This window comes from Diadema setosum, chromosome 7, assembly GCF_964275005.1.
Source record: "Diadema setosum chromosome 7, eeDiaSeto1, whole genome shotgun sequence".
Lineage (NCBI taxonomy): Eukaryota > Metazoa > Echinodermata > Echinoidea > Diadematoida > Diadematidae > Diadema > Diadema setosum.
In genome coordinates, this window is record NC_092691.1 from 41,604,674 (window position 1) to 41,626,320 (window position 21,647).

Genomic DNA, 21,647 nt, shown 5'->3' on the forward strand with positions numbered 1-21,647 from the left:
TACCTCCCAAGCAATCCCCTTCAGACAGATATACACATTTTGAGGTTTGTTGTACGAGATTCATTTCATTTCATTTCATTTATGTAGTTTCCACACAAATCATACAGTGTTTTTTTTTTTCAACATCCATCCATGACACTGTAAAGTAACACATAAATCATAAATTATAAGTTCAGTATAAGTTATACAAAGAGCATTTACATAACACAAAATCAATTGAAATCATTCTCAAGTACATTACATTCATGACGGATAAATACAATATAGATTGTGTGTGGTGGGAACTTACATAGAAGCAGATGCTTGTGAGAGTATAGGCTCCCCGAAAGATTGATGGAAAAGGGATAAGGCATGACCAATGACAGATTGTTATCAATTCCATCACTATATTGCTCAGATACACACTTGTACTATATCGATGAACTGATATACTGAACTCTGAACACTTGTATTGAAAGCTACAGTTTCTTTTCCTGTGGTTACGGCAGAACAATTCAAAGTCGTTCTACTTGTATTTGTGTTATAGAGCTGAGGATGGGATGTTGAATATTGAGGCAGCTAAGGAGTATTTTTCTTTCAGTCTGCTTACATGGAAATGTCCTCATTATGCTTCGATTTATCAATGCATTCGATGCGATGAAATGATTCATCAAACAGTTTATTTGCAAATTTGTTTTGATTTTCTTCTTGTTTTATATATTTTTATTTTCATTCTTGTGCCGATCCCCAAATCTCCAGAGTCTCTGAATGTTATCCAGTGTCTCACTGTCTGTCAAACTAAATATTAGGGGTCAATTTGAATCTCCTTGTTGCCTCGTAACTTCGCCACCGGTAGATTTATCCTGTCAGTATCTATAAAGATTAGATGTTACCGATCCGACTCCTCTTTCCTGGATGCTTGTTTCGGATTCCCTCTCCAGAGGATTGTAGGAGCTTTGATTCATTTCTAGTTCTTTCAAGTATCTGAACAAGAGATAATAATACAAAACAATATAATACTCTCCTCAGAATTGGGTCAGTTTGACTTAAAGCAGTGTTTTTTGTTCAGCAAACAATAGCCATGTGACGAATTGGAGGTTACGTATTTTTAAACATAAGTGAAGCAACAAGTTAAGGAACTCTATCTTTCTAAGAGAGAAAATAATCCGATATTCCGATGATACAAATGACGAGTATATACCACGATGATGGTGGTTATGACAACGACAGTAATAACGACTACGACGATGACGACGATGATGGTGATTACTTGGCTATGATACCATTTATGTACAGTCATCACTACTATCTGGGTGTATTGACAGAAAATAATAAATTATTTTAAAAAAAATGCTATTTACAAAAAAATGACAAGATCAGTCGAGTGATCAAATAACCGGTTTCTTCAACAGATAATCCTGCTGAGATCAGATGATCTTATGATATTTGAGAGTGAAGATATTTTTATAATCCGATACTTGAGTTTATCAAACTCCAATTCGCTCCGATTTCTTGCTTTTAATTTCATTCATATTATCATAACATCTTTCTTATAATCATACGAGATGATTCGCCATAAAACTTCCCGTCCATCTTTGTGCAGCATTCTTCTTCTTCTTGGCTCATTTCGGGATAAGCTTCTTTTTTGTCCTACCATTAGAGTGACATTGTTTATTGACGTACTGTTTGTTGTTGTTGATATCTCTCTTCTCTGACTGTCCGGATAATACAATGATAGGTCGATCGTGATGACGTCAGTATTTACTTAATACCTAGCTAGTGTGTAATTAACAAAATGTCTTCACATTCTCTGATTAGTACATTAGTTTAAAGGGACTGTAAAGTACTGGTTGAGGTGGGGATTCATGTTTTGAACATTCCTAAGTGAGATAATGAAAAGCCTCTTATGAAATATGAAAGAGCATGTAATTTCAAGAAGGATTCAACGTTTATTTGATGAAAATTGGTTTTCAAATGGCTGAGATATCCAAAAAAGTGCTAATAATAAAAGGCGACATGCCACAACTTTATTAGGATCTCTTTGTTTCACCTTGTTTTTTGGATATCTCACCCATTTCAAAACCGATTTTCATCGAATAAACTTTTGATACCCCTTAGAACTGCATGCTCTTTGACATCTCATAGAGTAGTTTCTAAATATCTCGCAAAACGTTAAAAGCTAAATCCTCACCTCGACCAGAACTGTACACACCCTTTAAGTCTCAACTTTTTGCTCCCCTCCTCTCTCTCTCTCTCTCTCTCTCTCTCTGTCTTTGATTATATACCAGTTTAAGTTTTCGTTCATGTTACGTTGTTGGTCTTTCTCTCTCCCATAGTTAGATTATGAATATCTTTTCGCATCATTCAGTCATAGGACTTCCTTTAAATTATTTCTTTGTAAAACTCATGAATGAAACTCCATTATCGGTGAAATAAGATAATGAACTATAGTAGCGGAGCCGGACATGGATAATCAAAAGGCTAATTCTAAAAGTCCCGGACACATTTACACTCAATAAATTCGACAATATATAAATTGAAAGGACAGTAAAACAGTAAAGGAATTCTAATGACAGAAACAATAAATGGAGAAATATTCTTTAAGAGCAATAGAAAATATTAGATTTATCTCCTAATATATATATATATATATATATATATATATATATATATATATATGCTTTTACATGCGGTCAGATGGATGTAATAATCTATTGATTACACTGAACATTGTAACGAAGCAGGGGGACTGGTATTTCACAGCAATGACCTACGCTAAAACCTTGCATCTATTCTGTGACAATGATGTACGAAGTACGAGTATGAAAGCCCGTCCTGTGCATACCCCATTGAACGCACTGACTGGGGACAACTATATGCGTATCATGATCATGCATTGTAGGAGAACAATTGTATTTAAATTTAGAATATGTAAAAAGAAAACAGGTCATGAATAGGAAATGTACTAAACCAATAACAGAAAAGAGGTGCCGTTGGAGATGATTTAATTCGATTTGTCACTTCTATTGCACATTCAAATGTTGTTACATCAACATTGGAAAAACAACAACACAGGTGGGTGACCCACCAAGTCCCATAATATCTCCAGAAGTCTGAGTATAACGTGACATATTTGTGCTATTTAGTGGAGTCATGTCTTAGGTCTTTGTTTCCCACTAGCATCAGCAGATCGAAAGCATGAGATGAAACTCCTCGACTTTCTCCCCCATCCTTACTTCTCAAGTGTAACAGTGTAAAATTAGTGCTACTCGAGATCCCATACATGTTGTTGAATGTTGAGTGTTTCTTGTCTGTTACATTCATGATTGTAAATCGATACGGTACAATGGTATGGTAGCATGACGTATACGTGAAATCCACACTTACTGCTACATTCTCACCTGTCATTTTCAATATTCCATGACATGGCTTTGAGACACGGTATCAAAGAACACTCGATCTTGTTTTTGGTCTTTTCATTAGCTTACTTCTTTGGAAAGGATTTCTGTAGAGAAACCAACTCCCAAGCTAATTTCAAGATGACGTTGTTTTATATTGTGACAAAAATAAATCTGTGTTATTTGATACGCTTGATGAAGGTGCTACTTATAATTGATTTAATGTATGTTATAACCTCAAGAAAACCCTGCTAATGAGGACACTTTATATGTAATATATGAACGCAAATTCCCTTGTGTCTCAAAATCACCTCCACTAACCACAGCAAACGCTTTCTAGTAACAGTCGGCTATGATGTTTAAAGAACGCCTTCTTTCGTAGAATATAAACATTATCTAAGCTCTAATCTCTTTATGTCTTTGAAAGTCACCTCCAAACAATATTGTTTTTATTGCAATTTATGTTAGATTCCTACGAGGTGTTGTGTATTTCTAATTTGCTTCTGTGCCTGTTTCCATGTAACCAGCTAGCTAATTGCACCTGGTCCTCCCTGTGTACACGTATAAAATGGACCGACAAAGTGTCATACCATTGCCACACAATAGATCTCGGTGCGAGAGAACGTGATTATGCCTGTACCTGATGTGTTATTCATGGTTATTGTGATTTAAAGGTCCCTAGGATGAAATCATATAATCATTTTGATTGTAATTCATCCTGCCACATGCCTACACAGACCATGAAGTCCTAGAAGAGAGAGAAAGAAAAAAAAAATCTCACTTTGCTCACTTTGTTGCATTCGAGTGTGTTGAATAGAACTAGTAAGTCGTAAAGGCAGGAATGAATACGGACAAAGCTTTTTGAAGGCTCCTGACAAAAATACACTGTATTGTCCTGAAACTGCACCATGCACAGCAGCCCGAGGACCTGTGTAATGGTCTAGGCGTTCAAAACGCCACGAGAATCTGCGTTTAGATTTATGTAAAAAGATGAATGTGTGACAAATGCTGATTGATGAATGTGGGATTATTGTTGGCTTTCTTCTTTCCATTATGCTTCAAAGTATCGCAATAATCGACACTCGACGATCGGTATGTATTGGGAAGGGAATGATAAAGATTATCACACAAAGTTAACTGCCAATTTTGGAGCTATGGCTTTGTTACGTACACTAAGCACTGGTGTTTTCATTTCAGTTACTGTAGGCCTAAGGTGTAAGAACGTATGTTTAGTTTAGTAAGTGTTTGATACATACATGACCAATATGATGAGTAATAATCAATGAAATTGATGTTTGCTGTTCGGCAAGAGTTGAATAAATGAGAGTGTACAAATTAGTGCATGGTACAGACATGTAGGGGCCTACGATGATGTAGTTTGTTGAGTTGATTTGCTTTTTGCTCTTGATGTAAAAACGAGACTTCCACATCGGAGACGTGAAAAAAAAAATCTTCATTAAGTATCTTGAGCAATATCGTCTCATGTGGTACAATGTAGGCCTATTGTACTTAAGGTCCTTATAGTGTATGATTGTTATACATGTAGTATGGTAACGGTAGGCCCAGAGTTTGGTGCAGTATTTTATTACATTGTGTCGTATATGCATTAGACCTTCAGAAGAAAGACCTATGTATTTCAGAGGTAAACCGTCAACAAATATTATTTTGTGTCCTTAAAAAGTTACAACTATACAGTATGAGTTTAAAGGAAATGAATTGATCAGGCCCTATACTTTGAACAGCATTCTTTCAGAAAGGCAAATGGCGCGAAGGGTTGACTACAGTTGACAGTTAGCAAAATTTTGTACCATGTAGCCTATAGGACGCTACTTGTATGCTGCACAGGTGACATTGTGAATTAGTTATCGTCATCAACGATCTTACGATACGATTTACTACGGTTTCGGGTTGCTCCGTCAACTATATAAAAGTGGGTTCGAGACCACAAAAGCGCCTAACCTCAACACACGCGGTACTGTGTATGTTTGTTTGTTGTGTTTCATTTGTCACTACAAGGCAAAAGGCCTATTATTCACCACTTCCCAAGAATAAAACCAGTAAACGTTCAATACATTTGGGTACGCTGAGTATATAATTATGTAAGAGTATTCCAAACAGGCCTACATACAAAATTGCAGTTCAATACACTACACGCGAAAAGTTCGATGGGATTGGCGTCGGATTGTACAACATTGCATGTCTTCATGTACATGGGATATCAAAATTAGAGTAAAAAAACCTCCCCCATGCATGGGAACGATTTATATCCCGGGACATTATAACAACAATGTTGAAGGAAGTTTGAGAGGAAGAGCTACAAAGTCTCTGCCAATTTTACAATAGCCTATGTCAGCCGTGTTTGTGTAACACGGTGCTGCATCTCTTGACACTGCAGCCAAGCTCTCACTTAAGTTAAAGGCATAATTTACCATTTGCAGATGAATCGATGTCAAGTATTGTTAAATACATAAATTGTGAAGAATGATTATGATAAGGATATTTCCAGACTAAACCGTCTACAGTTATTTTGGTTTATTGAGAAAAATATTGATATCTCCATATAAGGCTTTATTGCGAAAATTTTATATGGTAGGATACAACAGACTTACACATATGCATCAAATTTGTTATCTTGATTTTTTTTTATCACTGCTCCCAAAGGTAACCTTGACCTTTAAATCGTTGAAGAATTTCAGGAAGTTTTCGGGCATAATCCAAGTAGCTATATCCCAGGGAAACATCAAATACAAATACCACAATATGGAATTGTATGACTCATATCTAGACAAACATTATTTTAAAGGGATCGAATAGTTTCGGTTGAGACCTAAATTGATGTTTTTAGCATTTTTTTTTTTTTTTTTTTTTTGGTGAGATCATGAGAAAACTCTTATGAAATGTAAAAGAACATGCCATTCCGAGAGGGATTCAACGTTTATTTGATGAAAATTGGTTTTGAAATGGCCGAGATTTCGAAAAAAGAGCAATCCTGATAAAAGGTGGGACCCACCTTTTATTACGATCGCTTTGTTTTACTTTTTTTTTTATGTCTCAGCCATTCCAAAACTGATTTTTCAGTCAATAAAACGTTACTTTGAATTCCTCTTACAATGGTATACTGTGTATTATTTCATTAGTGGTTTCTTGGAATCTCACACAAAATTAAAAGCCCAACCCTCATCAGATTCTCCATCATACTATACCATCCCTTAAGCGACTCCTTATTTTCTCCTTATTTATAGACGGTAACCGTTTTCAATCAGTTTTCAACTTTTCCACATGAATACATTACGTGACTTCTATGATGCAATTCGACATTTAATTGAAATTAAGTACAATTACATGCGAGGTTAAGAAACTTGTGATTCATCTGTTCTTAAAAGAGACCGTGATAGGTAGGCCTAATCTCGGGGGGGGGGGGGGGGGGGTTATCCACATATTTGTTTATCCTTCAACTATGTACTCTATGTATAATGTGTGATGAAAATAAGTGATTAGATATAATTCATAATAAATTATCATGTTTTCCGTCCAAACGTCTGCCCTATAAACAGCAGAAAGAAAGTTTATTCTCTACAAATTGAGAGGACTCGTAATCGGGACCCAACAATTAGACTATAGTAATTTGATAGTTCCATTAATGTTTCGCACTTGCAGCCTAAAGCAACAGGACCCCTCTCATCTCGTAAAAAATAACAAAACAACAAGAACCAACCAATTAAAGAAACAAACACATCTATGGCAGCATTACTGACATTATTGACACTATTGAGTATCATTTTCATGTGAGCAAATGAACTGAGAAATACAGTGTTTGGACACAACATGGTGCACTGCATTACTTCTAAACTCTTGGTCAGGCTTTGATCTTACATGTTGGTGTGCATGCACTATAGAAATTGGTGTGGGCTATATAGCCCCACTTTGCAAATAAATGGATCAAGAGTATTTCTTATGTGAATACAGTTTGTCGGAATTTCTCTCGAGAATTCACTGACCCATTCACACCAGTCCTATGAGAGTCTCACCCTAGTGTCAATTGATCGTGACTAACAAGCTGGAATGCGTACTGACTCATGTGTGTTATGGTCCAATAATGCATACAAACTGTAGACCTGTCTGACGTCTCGGCTCATTTATTCATTTTCTTTTTTTTTAACACATCAAAACCATCACGATTGAAAATGATTTCATGCAATTATTCATTGCATACTAAAAGAGGAATGTGCAGAGCCCATGTGCATATTGTTACTGTTCTTTATGAATACACTGTATATTATCGTTTTTGAACATTTCCCCTTGCTTGTGCTGCAGTGAAGTATTTCAATATTTTTTCGTCAAGCTGTATTACCAATTGGTTCGTTTCATGTACACTTTATATGGAAAATAATGTCTCTCCGAGTTAATCAATGTCGAAGCCAGTCCCTGTGGTCAAATGGTCAAGACGCTTGATACGCACATTATTTTTTGTGCATCAAGAAATCTGGGTTCGAATCCTAGTGGGGACAGACCATGACAAAGACGAGACTCGTAGAGACAGTAAGGACATAAAGATAGCTTCATGGTATTAATGGTATCATTATTTTTTCATTGCTTCTTAATTGTTAAATCACAATAATTGCCTACAGTTTCTTTTCCTGTGGTTACGTCAGAGCAATTCAAAGTCGTTCTACTTCCGTCTTTTGCATTCTTACCACTGCTCAATGGGACCTAATTTTCTGGTGTGCCCATTATCAATACATGTACCTTCACTCTATAGTCTACTGACTTTGTTACTGGGCCTACCTGGTGCTTTACGCGACTCGCAATCGTCAATGCCCGTTCTGGGCATAGGCCCACTCTTTCGACGTCACAGTTAGCACTCCTTGAAGTGCATGCAATATGCCTGTAGGCCTTATAATTTCTTTTCTTTTGCGATGGATAATGCAATTGCATTTTAGGTTTCTGCTGTTGTTAATTGTTCTATCAACGATGTGCATGTTCTTTGTTATTGATGGCTTGTTTACGTTTATTTGCTTGAATGTTTGTTTTGGTAACCAGATTCTTGCTGTCAAATTCTGCAATATATCTTGTGAAGCTGTTATTCTGCTTCAAAAAAAAAAAAAAAATCACAACACTTTGATACGGAGATCGTCAACATAACTGGAATTCTTTACACCTTTGTCATCGCACTAAATACAAAGCGCTGTCATTGAACAAAAATAATGTAGTATACAAAATCATGCCGGGGATGATTCTACAAAAAGTTTATTTACTTTTCATTTATTCATACTATGACTGCGCACTGAAGTCAACATATCTCTGCAAACAGTATAGAAGCTCGAAGCGACACGTTTTTCACGTTGGCGTGCATGCCTGTGACAGCCTTTTGCTTTAGATCGAATTGTTTGGTTGTGCTAAACAAAGTTTGACACGCCATACGGCATAAGATGTCTCAAATTTGTTCAGTTTTCTATTCTGTTTACTCTTACTAAACACAGCCGTGCTTCTTACTGCACCCATCGATGTATTCATGGACGATGTATCAATTCAATGTATGTAATATCAACATCTGATTAACAAGGCAAATACATGTCGTCATACAATATGAAGTTATTGCCCGTATCTAGGTCTAAGCCAATAAATACACATCAGGTCGAACTTAGGGTTGCACTTTTTTTTTTCTGAAGTTTCCCTACGGTAGCAGCGTTTCATATCCTTTGGAGACTGAATTAATGGAAAAATACAATGTAGTTTTAAATACTTTTTTTTTTTTTTTATCTGCCCCTCCCTTCTATCTCTCTTCCTCGTGCCTAGTTCATACAATGTATACTTCACATTTGTCTTGTGTGTGGATACGCGCGCATTTGTGTGTGTGTCTGTGTTTGTCCCGAGTTCCAAAGAGTAGGAAGAATTTAAGATTGTGTGAATTTCATTATCAAAGTTCGAAAGAAAAACACATGATGACATGTGCAGGGAAAATCGGACAAAAATTGAATTTTAGGTAATAATAATGACTCGCCACCACTGATCTCTCCAGGACGTCACTCACGAGATTCGTGTAACGAATAAACAGTGCTTGAGGGCGCTATGCCATATTCACAGACGGTACAACCATAAAAAAATTACTTCACCCGTTCTCAAGCGAACAAAGGTTACCAACATAATACCGTACACTCTGGGTCATGCAAATCCATGACATTCTTTTAATGATACCTAGAGCAACCTTAAAAAATTTTAAAATGCCATCCCGTCTGCTGAAACTGTGACATAACAGTAATTTCTTCTTGGACAGACCTTTGTGATTACCATGTACTGGCAATTTTTAGCTCGTTTTCTACTTACATGTAGTTTGTAGCTTACTACAGTGTATCATACTCAGTGCAAGTCCACCACTTTTCGCAGTCCTTGACGCTCTGACAATTAAAGTGGGCCCGTAGCTCACAGTGGGACCTACAGTTCACATGTTAGACTCCATTGCAAATAGATATTTTTCATTGTGGAGATTTTTGGAGATGGAGATTTTGTTGTTATTAGAGAAGGGATGGTAGGAATGGTGGGAATTAAAAAAGAAGAGATTAACAGATGGATATTTACATTGTAGGTATTGATAGAAAGATTATGGATGCAGTAGATAGATAGATAGATAGATGGATAGATATTTAATAGATACAATGTAGATAGATGGAGAGAGAGAGAGATAGATAATACACCGTGTACTCTGCCTTCCAGATGGACAGATGTAGTACAATATGGGAGGAGGTGGATGGATAGCTACCAGGTACCTAGTTCAAGAGCCATAATGATTATTCCATATACATGTAAATACATACATGTACAATACTTTGTTTTGATAATGTGTGTAGTGATAGGCTGAATCTGCACTGTGTAATTTCATCATCAGGTATTCATTTATACAGGTATTCATTTATACATGTAGTACACTGTGTAATTTAGCAACGTCGATATGATATTTTTCCACATTACAGTACACTCCTGTTATAACGAACATGGCTATAACGAAACAAAAATTCAGGCCGTAACATTATCTGCTCTGTTTTTTATTGTTTGTTTGTTCGGTCAAAACGAAATTTTGATATAACGAAAGAAAAATTGCCCATCCTGAGGACTTTGTTATAACAGGAGTCCACTGTATGGTGTACTTAGTGAGCTCTCAAGCAATTCTACTTTACCTTAGCCATCTGCCTTAGTGAAACATGTTGCACATACGATGTAGTTAAACATACATTGTACAGTACTCATAAAACGTGTGGTGGATACTAAATCATTGTCATAACACCCCCTTCATTTCTTTCCTTCATCTCATAAACTCATGTCATGTCACATGTTATTGATGATTAATGTTACGGCATCTCTGAAAAACTCTCACAAAATCAAAGAAAAGAAAATGACACAATGTAAACAAAATTAATACAAGACTCAGTTGTGTTTCCTTCAGGGCTTGCTCTTTATCATTCATTTCATTTCTCTTATCACACAGTCAACTTTTACTCACTTTCAATTTACAATTTCTCTGCCACTACATAGCTTTGAAGAATATAATTTGCTTACAGGTGAGATTCATTAGTGAAATTTACAATGGCACAGAACAGGTGCCAGTACAGCAGTAAATAGAATTTAAAATGAAAAAAAAAAATAAATGTATGTACATGTAACTGTTCAAATATGAAATTTGTACATTTAATGCATTAACCCCCCCCCCCAAAAAAAAAAAAGAAAAGAAAAGTAAATACAATATAATATAATAAATAATCTTCACAACAACATCCAGAGTAGGTACATGCTTGTTATCACTGCTTGGTACAGTGTATTCTGAGGGCAGAGGGTTTATTGAAATAAATATTGATAAATGAAATGAAATGAAATTACAATGTATATTATTTTGGCATGGCAGACCAAGAAACCAAGGAACTTTCACAGAATATATAGAATATCAACATGAAATGGTTAGTACATTACCTGCCTAGTGTTAGTTAAAGTAAGAGGTGATACATGTACATGTACTTGTTAGATTACAGTCATGATTCAAAGTCATCACAGATAGCCTACAGTATGAAAATGGTCAATACAGTGCACTCCCGTTATAACGAACACGGTTATAACGAAATTCCGGTTACAACGAAATAGACATTCGGGTCGCAACGTTATCCACTCTATGTATTTTCATTGTTTATTTGCTCCGTTATAACGAAATTTTGATATAGCGAAAGAAAACTGCCGGTCTCAAGGAATTCGTATTAACGGGAGTCCACTGTATAAAATCCTTAGTACCTTCTTACCCATAAACCATTACATACAATACTTTGTCTGACATGACCTTGTACTCCTAACACAGATTGAGGTGAATATTCTACACAAGCCACCTTTTTTTCTTGGTGAAGAAGACAGTCAGCCCCCTGCTGCCCCCCCCCCCCAAAAAAAAAAAAAAGAAAAAAGAAGAAGAAGAAAAGAGCAAGAATCAGCATTCCTCAAGAATTATGTCAAATAAGCCAATACTGTATCATGTAATCAGCACTAGAGTCAAGACAATGCAAGCCCTGCATGTAATTCCGGCTAAATCTCTAGAGTTGAGTAGTGACATACAGTACATGTATATGTATATGGCTACACATCACATTCAGTTCACTCGACATGAGCCAAAAATATACATTGAAGGAAAAGAAAAGGTTACAAATCATAATCTGCCATATACAATTTTAAAGCAAATTCATATACATGTATATCTCAAAGTTACATCTGGAAGAAGTTTCAATCTTCATCAAACTTGATCAAGATTTAATCTTGGTATCTCATGCCACCTAAAATATAAGCTGGGGGTGTTTCATAAAGCTGTTCTTAAAGTTACGAACGACTTAAGAACGACTGGTGTTCAGTTCCTGTGCTTAATTATGGAAATTCTGATAAGTATAGCACATCAGAACTGATCACCAGTCATACTTAAGTCATTCGTAACTTTAAAGATAATAAAAAGTTTTGGTACCTCAAAAGTGTCCTTGAATTTTCTTGTCTTAGTTTGTGTTTCAGGTTAAAGTACCTTTCATATAACTAACACTGTGAGACTTACTCGCCCCAAAGTGCTCTCATGTCTTAGTAATCATGCAATTAACTGCGACCAGCAGCCCCATACGCATGGCGACCAGCAGTCCCATATGCATAGCGTAATCGGGCTTCGCATTGTAGCATTCAGGATCATGACAGATTTAGTATCGCAGGGTAAATGTCAACTTAAAATCCCATAAATTCTTCAATTTGAAGACTTACCAATTAAGTTGAAGTATTGAAAACAGGCTTCGGGCAACGTTTGGTTCTGCCTATAGTCCCTTTCTGTTCGAATTGACGACTGAATGTGACTCGGTCGACAGGACCTTAGGAGAGCTACATACAGTACACTGAATACTACAGCCAGTGCATGCGAACACATCACATGCAGCCCGCACACAAATTTCAAATCCATGAACGGATAAGGTGTTTGTGTGCGCATGCGCTGGCCGTGGTATCCAGTGTATGTAGCTCTCCCAAGGTCCTCTCGACCGAGTCACATTCAGTCATCAATTCGAACAGAAAGGGACTATTGACAGAACCAAACGTTGTTCGAAGCCTGTTTTCAATACTTCAACTTAATTGGTAAGTCTTCAAATCGAAGAAATTTTTGGATTTTAAGTTGACATTTACCCGCGATACTTATTCTGTCATGATCCTGAATGCTACAATGCGAAGCCCCATTACGCTATGCGTATGGGGCTGCTGGTCGCAGTTAGCTATGCGTACAATGGGCTGCACGCTGCTGGTCGCAGTCAGTGGTTTCGTACAATATTTATCGACGCTGTACAGCGTTGGCTCTGGTACGAAACCATTATTGCATGATTACTAAGACATGAGAGCACTTTGGGGCGAGTAATTCTCACAGACAACGTACTTTTAACCTGAAACACAAACCAAGACAAGGAAATTCAGGGAAGCTTTTGAGGTACCAAAACTTTTTATTATCTTTAAGAACAGCTTTATGAAACATCCCCCTGGATTGACATGATGAGATATATGTACTGCCTATCAGAGGCTGCAAACTTTACGTGGCTGAGCAAGTACCCAGAGTCTGGGTAAGAGGCAGCTTGCAACTAGAGCAATCTACTGCAGCGGAAGGTTTCTCCTTGATGTCCTGCTGCTCCGGCTTGTCTTCAGAGAGCCAGAAGCCGATTTGCACCTGGCAGAGTCCACCATTGGTGAGTTCATGAGGCTGTAGAGCCCTGATGCAGACAGGGGTGTGGTCACAAAGTTGGGCTTTCCAGACTGTGTGGGTGGGGTCGAGGCCACACCCACAGGGGAGGTGTATGATGATGACCCCGCCTCAAAGACATCATCATCTGCTGAGGATAGACTGGATTCCTAGTATTAAAGGGATAACACACCACAAATTGTAAGTTTTAAAACACATGACTATTACGTAAACAGCAAATTAATTGCATGTATCATTCGGCATATTTGTATCAGGATAACAATAACATTGACCACTGTGAAAAATCAGCAAACAAATTGCAAGGCAGTACACATGTATTTCTCTCTTTTCTTTAAAGGAGGATTTAACATAATCAATGTGTATTCTCAGGGGTCAACTACATGTATCTAGATTTTTTATCAATTAGATTAAAAAAAAAATGCTGACATCATTTCAAGCAGCAAGAAGATATGCATTGAATTATTTATGCTCTTGCCCATTCAAAGCAAACACACTAATAACTCCACATCATCTAACATTTGGCAAAACCAAATAAAGTAAAAGAAGGTGTATTGATGTATAAATGAAACAAGCTTGAGTTTTGAACCAATTTACAGCTTTGCATTTCCACCTTGGCAGAGTGACCGTTTTTGTTGATTCACATCAACCACTACTGTGTATTTCGAGAGGACATCTTCCCTTTTGAATGAATAAAGTGCTTATGCGAACTCCACATAACACTTTGAATTAAGAAAGAATATTCACCAATTTACACATCTATCAAATGCATTGATTTATTGATAATCAAAGGCCAACTGACACCAAATGTACACAAAACGATAAAAGAAAAAAGTAACAAAATGGCACATTTACCAGGGATGAAATATCTCTCGAAACAGTGCCATGTAGTGCAGCAGGCTCAGGTGAATCAGTAATTGTCCAATCCTTGCCAGTGCTGGACCGTTTCAGGCTCATTGAGAGTCTGGAAGGAGTAGACTTGCGTTCAAGAGATTGTGGCAAATGGCTAGAGATTGTAACCTTCTTCTTCTTCTGCTTGGAGATGACCTTGGGTCTCTTGTTCTCTTCATCTCCAATGTTATCAGCCTTTGCATCTTTGGCAGATGACTGAACCATCACATACATAGATTGTGCCTCTGCAGCTTTTTTATTTTCCTTCACAATCTCTCCACCATCACCTTTCATATCCTCTTGAAGATATTTCTCTGATGACTTCTTTTTCCTCAATACCCTTCTTGGACTGACAGCATTATCATCTCCCTTGTCGTCCCTCTGGCTCTGTTTCCGTTGCACATCTTTGCTCTCTATTGACTCCCTGGACATGGTTTGGTTATCATGGTCCTCAGGTGGAATGGATGAAGCTTTGGCCGAATCGGATCTCTTTAAACTCCTAGAGCCTGATGCAGCATCTTTTGACATGTCCCTGGATCTCTGGGATGGTTTTTTCTCCTCCTTTGTCATGTCAGCAACCATTTGGCCATCATTGCTTAACAACATGACAGCATCCCAATCTGAGAGCTGCCCATCAGACCCTGTACTGGAGTGTGACTTCAACTTAGGAAAGTCCACCTCGGGATCTGATTCTGTATCACAGTCAAGTCCCTGGTCAGTTATTGTCATGGAAACCCTCCCGGCAAGTTCTCCAGCAACACTGGACTCACTAGAACTGCTTTGAGAAGAATCACCCTGGTATGAGATGCCATTCTTGCCAAATACTGGGGAAAAACTTCTATCCAATTCATCTAGCGATCCCTCACTGTTCATGCTGCTGCTGTTTCCTTTTGCTTGGGGAGATTTTCCTCTGGCAGTTGGTAACTGCTTCTTCATAAAATGAATGAGTTCCATCTTGCTACTTTCTGTTGGGTGCAGCAACTCTGTAGCATTTGATATATTTGATGATGGTTTACCAAAAATGGGTGATATGCATCTTTCCTCCAGACTGGCTTTGGCGGTCAGCATGCTTAGTAGACTGCCCCTTGCTCTAGGCGATCTCTTAGGGGTTGTGCCCCCTCCACGTCGTTTCTTTTCACTTGATGTAACCCCTGGGGATTGTCTCTTTCGCTTTTTACCAGACCCTGTTGCTGGACACTTTTTGGTCGAGGACTGCGGTGTCTGTCGCTTTGTTCTTGGTGATGTCCATCTAGCCATGACCTGGTCAATCTGTTCTATAGGGGATATGTTTTGAGGATGCTGCATCTTGCTGGTGCATGGAGATGGCGAATTGTATCGAGGCTTTTTCCGGGGCCAGCTGTTAATGGATTCTGGAGTTGTGCACTTTGATGCAGGCACAGACATGGGGAATGAAGCATCCTTGGTAAAACATGATGACTTGCTTCTTGGCGTGCTAACGTCTACCTTCTCAGGGGTCACCCTCTTACGCTTCCTTCTCGACACATCTTCTTTGTCATCACTTTGAACATCATCTGGAGTCTCCATGTCAATCTTGTCTATCCATGCCAGGGACTCCTCAGGATGCACGGGCTCCCCTGAAGGAATTGATGCATTGGTTGTTTGCCCTTGCAGTTGTTGCCCTGTACTGTTATCACATGGTGCATCTTCTTGCTTAATTGTAGTTCTTGGTGAGCTCATTGCTACTTCCTTTACTTTGCATAGTGTGCCAGTGTCCTGACTGCCAGATTTTCCATTGGATTCATATGCCCCATTTCGTTCTTCAGCAATTAATTTATTGTGGCTGCACTCCTCTGAAAAACGCTCACTGACTGAGGTGATATTCACTGCATTTTCCTCTGAATCCATTTCATTTTTCACAACGTCCAGGTTGCTTGGCTCTTCTTTTCCACAACTCCTACTTTGTTCAACAATGACAACACTAGTTCTCCTACACACTTTTCCAGGGCTCTGCCTTTGAGGTGTTTTTACTCCTTGACTGTCTGGATCAGATTCATCCCTATGCTCAGACACTGATAATCCAATAATTCTGAGATTTTCTGTGACTTGTAGGGAGTTTTCACTTCTCTTTTTCAGCCGTGGTGAGTGTCTACAGACAACATTCTTGGACATGCCTGGTGACTTAGCAGGGGATTTGAAAGGGGACTGGCTTGTAGTCATGCCACTATTCACTGCAGGAGGTTTCAGAGTTGCATCTTCCATCAATACATCAGTTAGGCGTCTCCTAGCCTTGGCACGTGGGGTGGTCTTTGATGACCCTCTCACAGGCACTACTGAACTCTCAGCTTTACTTCCCTCTGGAGTTCCTGTCACCTTTGATCTCGTGTTCCTACTAGGGGAATCTTCTAAAAGGCTACCCTCTTTTACAACTGGACTCGTTATCTTGCTGAGGAGGAAAGAAGCAGGTGAGATCTCCTTATTGCTCTCAGAATCTTTGCCTACAGGCAGTTGAGGTTGCTCTTTGGGTTGCGTTACCTGACTATATGTGCCTGCAATTCTTGCTGCCAGGAGTTTAGCATGATGAATCTCTTGCTTCTTGGAGTAGAAGGATGGCCTACGCTGCAGTGTGCGGATGCGAGGGCTTCTCCTGGGGTCTGGATGAAGAGCTCTGACAGGCTTTTCAGGGGATTCCTCAATAACAAGCAAGTCTCCTCCAGGTGGCACCTTGTCCTTGTTGGTGTGTTTCCTGGCAAAAGTACAGGTAAGACAAACACATTGAGGATATATGAATTCTGATGATGGCACATGTGGCAAGTACATTCACACATTCCAAGCATTGAGACAACTCCTCCCCCCCCCAAAAAAAAAAAAAGAAGAAATAAATTTGGATTTTTTTACTAGTGTCTTGGTCAGAGGGACCAACAAGTGTCGCTCCAAGCTAGCAAGTGAGCTGGTTTAATGGGATCCACAAGGAGTGAAATGTGAGCACATAATGCAACTGAACATCTCACTGTACAAACAAGATTTTCACAGTCAGAAGTCAATTTTCTTAATGTAAGGGGGAGCTCAATTGGTCAAAATTGTAAACATTAATTCTTTCTGGTCCCCATCGTAATACACAGTTACATGTAGTTCCATTAATTCCTTTCAGTATAAGCACCCTGATGCATTTGTTAGAGGACAAGTTCACCTCCTTAGACATGTGGGTTTTGTGAATGCAGCAATATTAGTCAAACATATCAGTGAAAGTTTGAGGAAAATCGGACAATCCGTTCAAAAGTTATGAATTTTTGAAGTTTCTACTCAGTCACGGCTGGATGAGAAGACTACTATAGCTTGTGATGTCACATGCGTACAACGATATAAAGAAAGAATTAAGAAAATTCAACATATTTTCACTTTTCTCGCAAAACAAAACACTTGACTTCTCTCTTTTAGGAAGCAGGGGGAATAATATTACCCTTAACATACATCAGTAACAAGTCGAAGAAATGTGCACTTTCTTCAAAAAGTAAAGTTTTGCAAAATTCTCTTTTTATTTTTGTTATATCGTTATACGCATGTGACATCTAAAGGCCCGGTCCCACTGGCCAATGGACACAAAACGTATGCAGAAAGGACACAGCCGACGAGCAAAATTTCGGGGATGGCTCCATCCGCTTTCATTCGCTCCAGAAATTGACAAAATTGGCAAAAATTGGCGAAAACAGAACGGAAAAAGAATGGACGTGGGTAGTATGTGGCGGGGATGTTAAGCGGATGTTCATCGGAAGCTTAGCGGATGAAAGCGGATGGAAGGGGTTACTGGAGATAATTGCGAAACGGACGCATAGCGGAAAGAGCGGATGCAGAGCGGATGAAGCGGATGCATCACGTATGCCTAACAGAAACAAACGCTTTGTCTGTTCTAAATACTTTATATACCAGATGCATACGCTTACATCCTTTCTATTTCCGTGCTATTAACGATGTATAGACGTTCCATGTACCATATCTTTCCTCCCTCTTTCCGTTTTCAGCTGCAGAGGATGTGAGTTGCGAGGATGCCCAGAGGATGCAGAGAGGATACAGCGGACGTTTAAGGGATGATAACAGACATACAACGTTTGTTGCTCATATGTCGCGGATTTACATCGTACACGGCGGAAAGTTTATCCGTTCTAAAAGTTTTTAACAGCTTAAAACTTTTTGCGCGGATGAAATCACAGTGGACGGATGCTCGATGGATAGAGTGTATGAAACACGTATGCGATGAGTACACAGCGGATGCGTAGCGTTTTCCAACGGATGGCAAGATTTTTTTACGTTTTACATCCTCTTTGCATCCGTAAGTGCAGTGGGACCGGGCCTTTACACTGTGGTAGTCTTCTCATCCAGCAGTGACTGCTCAGATACTTTAAAAATTCATAAGTTTTGAAAGCATTGTCTGATTTTCCCCAAACTTTCATTGATGTATTCTACTAAAATTGTTGCCTTCACTCAATCCACATGTACTCAGTATATGAAGGTGGACTTGTCCTTTAAATCGGAATCTTCATTACAGTTAGAAATACTCCACTATTTCCACAATACTGTTTGTCATCAACTAAATTTTAACCCTGAAATGGCCGGGGGGGGGGGGGGGGTTGTTTGAATCAACTCCCCCCTTGACATTTTCCCCGACCATTCTGCCGTGCGAATTTTTTTGACCGCGCCCGCCCGCTGACTTTTTACTTTCAAGTCTCGCACATCGTATGACACCATTTTCGTGAAAATCAGGGGGGTTGAATCAACCCTCCCCCGGCCACAGAACAGGCCAAAAAGCCCGGCCTGGTTAGGGTTAAAAGCATAAAATATTTTTTACAGTCGTAAGAAATACTCTTCCTCTCACCTTGCTCTTTCTAACTTGTTGAGCATTGCTTTCAGCACCTGTTTCTTGCCAGGAGTCTCCTTGACAACACGAGTCTTCAGAACAGGCTTAGTGGATCTCATAGCCTTCCTTGGGCTCCTTCTGTCACGCAAAGAAACATTCATATTATGAGTGAAACAGATACTTTGTACATTGCAGGGCTCGACACTAACTTTTTTTCTCTAGTAACCAGCTGGGGCCACTAAAATCTTTGAATTTTAAATTTTGGTGGTTTGAAAAAGAGATTCAGTGTCCCCAAAATAAAAGGAGACATAAAAATTCAAATTTGGTGGCCCGATATAAATTTGAGTGGCCCCAAGCCACCACCAAGGTTGAACCCCTGCATCAATGTTATTTCCGCCCTCACAATAGGGGAGTACATGTAGCTTTATTTCAGTGTTTGCTCAATATGAATGAAATTATATTTTACTGATGTCAAACTGATGGGCCCACTTACCGGACAGCTTGACTTTCCATGACAGTAACGGATTTCCTCCTGCCAAGTTTGGTATTTTCCGTACTCTCCTCTGTGAAGAGGTTGCGACGTACCATTTTAGCCTCATTGTCCTGCTCTTTCTTTGGCTTCTGCTTCTCCACAACACCCGTCTGCAACATAAATCAGAATTTGTGATGCTTGTGATTCAGAATCAGATAGAGACTTCTAGCATGGCTAGTACAGTAATTGTGATATTTCATCTTGGGGACTTTCAGAGACTCCAACTCTTCCACTTTCAGCAGGAGATCTCCCAACTCTAGGTCATGTTGACAAAATCTCCCGTTCTACCACTTCTACATCATTTCCTCAAAATCTTCTGCTCTCCCACTTGAGTTGAATTTCTCCTACTGTAACTGAGTGTTCTCCCATTTACGATGTATTTTCTCTGGCTCAAAATTCAGCTTCCTCCCTCCCAACTTTACTTTCATCATAAATGTTCAGAAATAAGGCTTATGTAGCACTATAAAGCATCTATAACCCTAAAGCTTTCAGGGCCCTTGGGCGGCCCCTAGACCCCGGCCACAAGGAACATGCTTTGCTTTGCAAAAAGGAGTTATTGTTAGGACTGTGGATGATGTAAAACTGTGTATACAACCCACTCCTTTGTAGTCACTATTCACATGTTACGTAGATCCTTGTGAATGACCTGGTCTTCATATGTGGCAACCACAATACGTGTTGACTGACAGCACTTCAAGCCAGAAGTTGAAGCAGAGCATAACAATGTGATAAGTGATTGTACAACCATAGCATAGAAAGCAGAGGACTTTATGAGATATGACAGTTCATCAAGAACATCAAGTTCGGTAAACACCAATATTTTGTGCGATTAATTTTTGCGCTGAGAAGCCCCAAAACATCAATTCGCGGGTTCTTGATTTCCTGCTACCCAACTGTCAACCCATTCAAGATGTGCAGAGAAAATTGTGAAGATATTTTCACGGGGCCAGAATTCATCCTGGCAAAAGTAGCACAAAATATACGAAAATAAATGTACCACAAAAATTTTCTGCATTTAGAGTATAATGATTTTTTGCATTCCACATGAAGTACCCTGCACTAAAGGTAAAATCTAGAAGCCCACTGATGTAAAACAATGCTGTCTCATTAGGCAAATAGAGAGCCAGTGAGAGTATGCTCATGTTGTTCACAGTGCAGATAACAATTAGCATGAGTGTAACCTGGTGTCAATATAAGCCACAGTGTGAATGCAAACTGACATCAATATCAGCCATAGTGTGAATGCAAAGTGGTGTTGATACCAACCACAGTGTGAAGCTACTGAATGCAAGCCACATTGTTATTACAAGCCACAGTGCAAATAAAAGCCACAGTGTGAATGCAAACCGATGTGTGCATGCAAGCCACAGTGTGAATAAAATCAAAAGAGCCACGCACAGTTTCAAGCAATACCAGGCTACAATTGTACCACTTACTTTCTTCTTTTCATTCTGCAGATGTCTGGTAGGAACCCCGATGATTCTCTTGGGTCCAGCATCAGCCAGACTCGGATGACGAACAAGAGCTCTGGATCTACATGAACATATTCAAGCAAAATTAGAATATCGACATCATGACTGTGGGACTATCTACAAGAAAATGCTATTTGATTTAGTAAAGAAAAGAACATCTTCACTAATTCTATTCTTGTACTGAGAAAGTGAAATATGTCACTTATTCAAATTCCATACCTTATAAAAAAAAAAAAAATGGATGAATGACTAAACGAAGAAAAATGCTGCCGGGAACATGCACATCCCTTTGATAATCATCACAGATGTTCTTGTTATCCTTGTCAAAGAAAAA

At 38.8% G+C, this 21,647-nt stretch overlaps 1 protein-coding gene across 1 annotated transcript in view; it reads right to left on the reverse strand.

The window, feature by feature from the left end:
• Positions 1-13,451: 13,451 nt before the first annotated feature.
• Positions 13,452-21,647, reverse strand: part of LOC140231333 (uncharacterized) — a 30,552-nt gene continuing 22,356 nt past the window's right edge. Inside the window, exons 15-19 of the mRNA XM_072311488.1 lie at positions 21,278-21,374; positions 19,803-19,951; positions 19,328-19,447; positions 14,464-17,203; positions 13,452-13,760 (exon numbers count right to left, since the gene is read on the reverse strand). Of these exons, the coding sequence (XP_072167589.1) occupies positions 13,503-13,760; positions 14,464-17,203; positions 19,328-19,447; positions 19,803-19,951; positions 21,278-21,374 (3,364 nt within the window). The 3' untranslated portion in view covers positions 13,452-13,502. The remainder of the gene's footprint in view (positions 13,761-14,463; positions 17,204-19,327; positions 19,448-19,802; positions 19,952-21,277; positions 21,375-21,647) is intronic.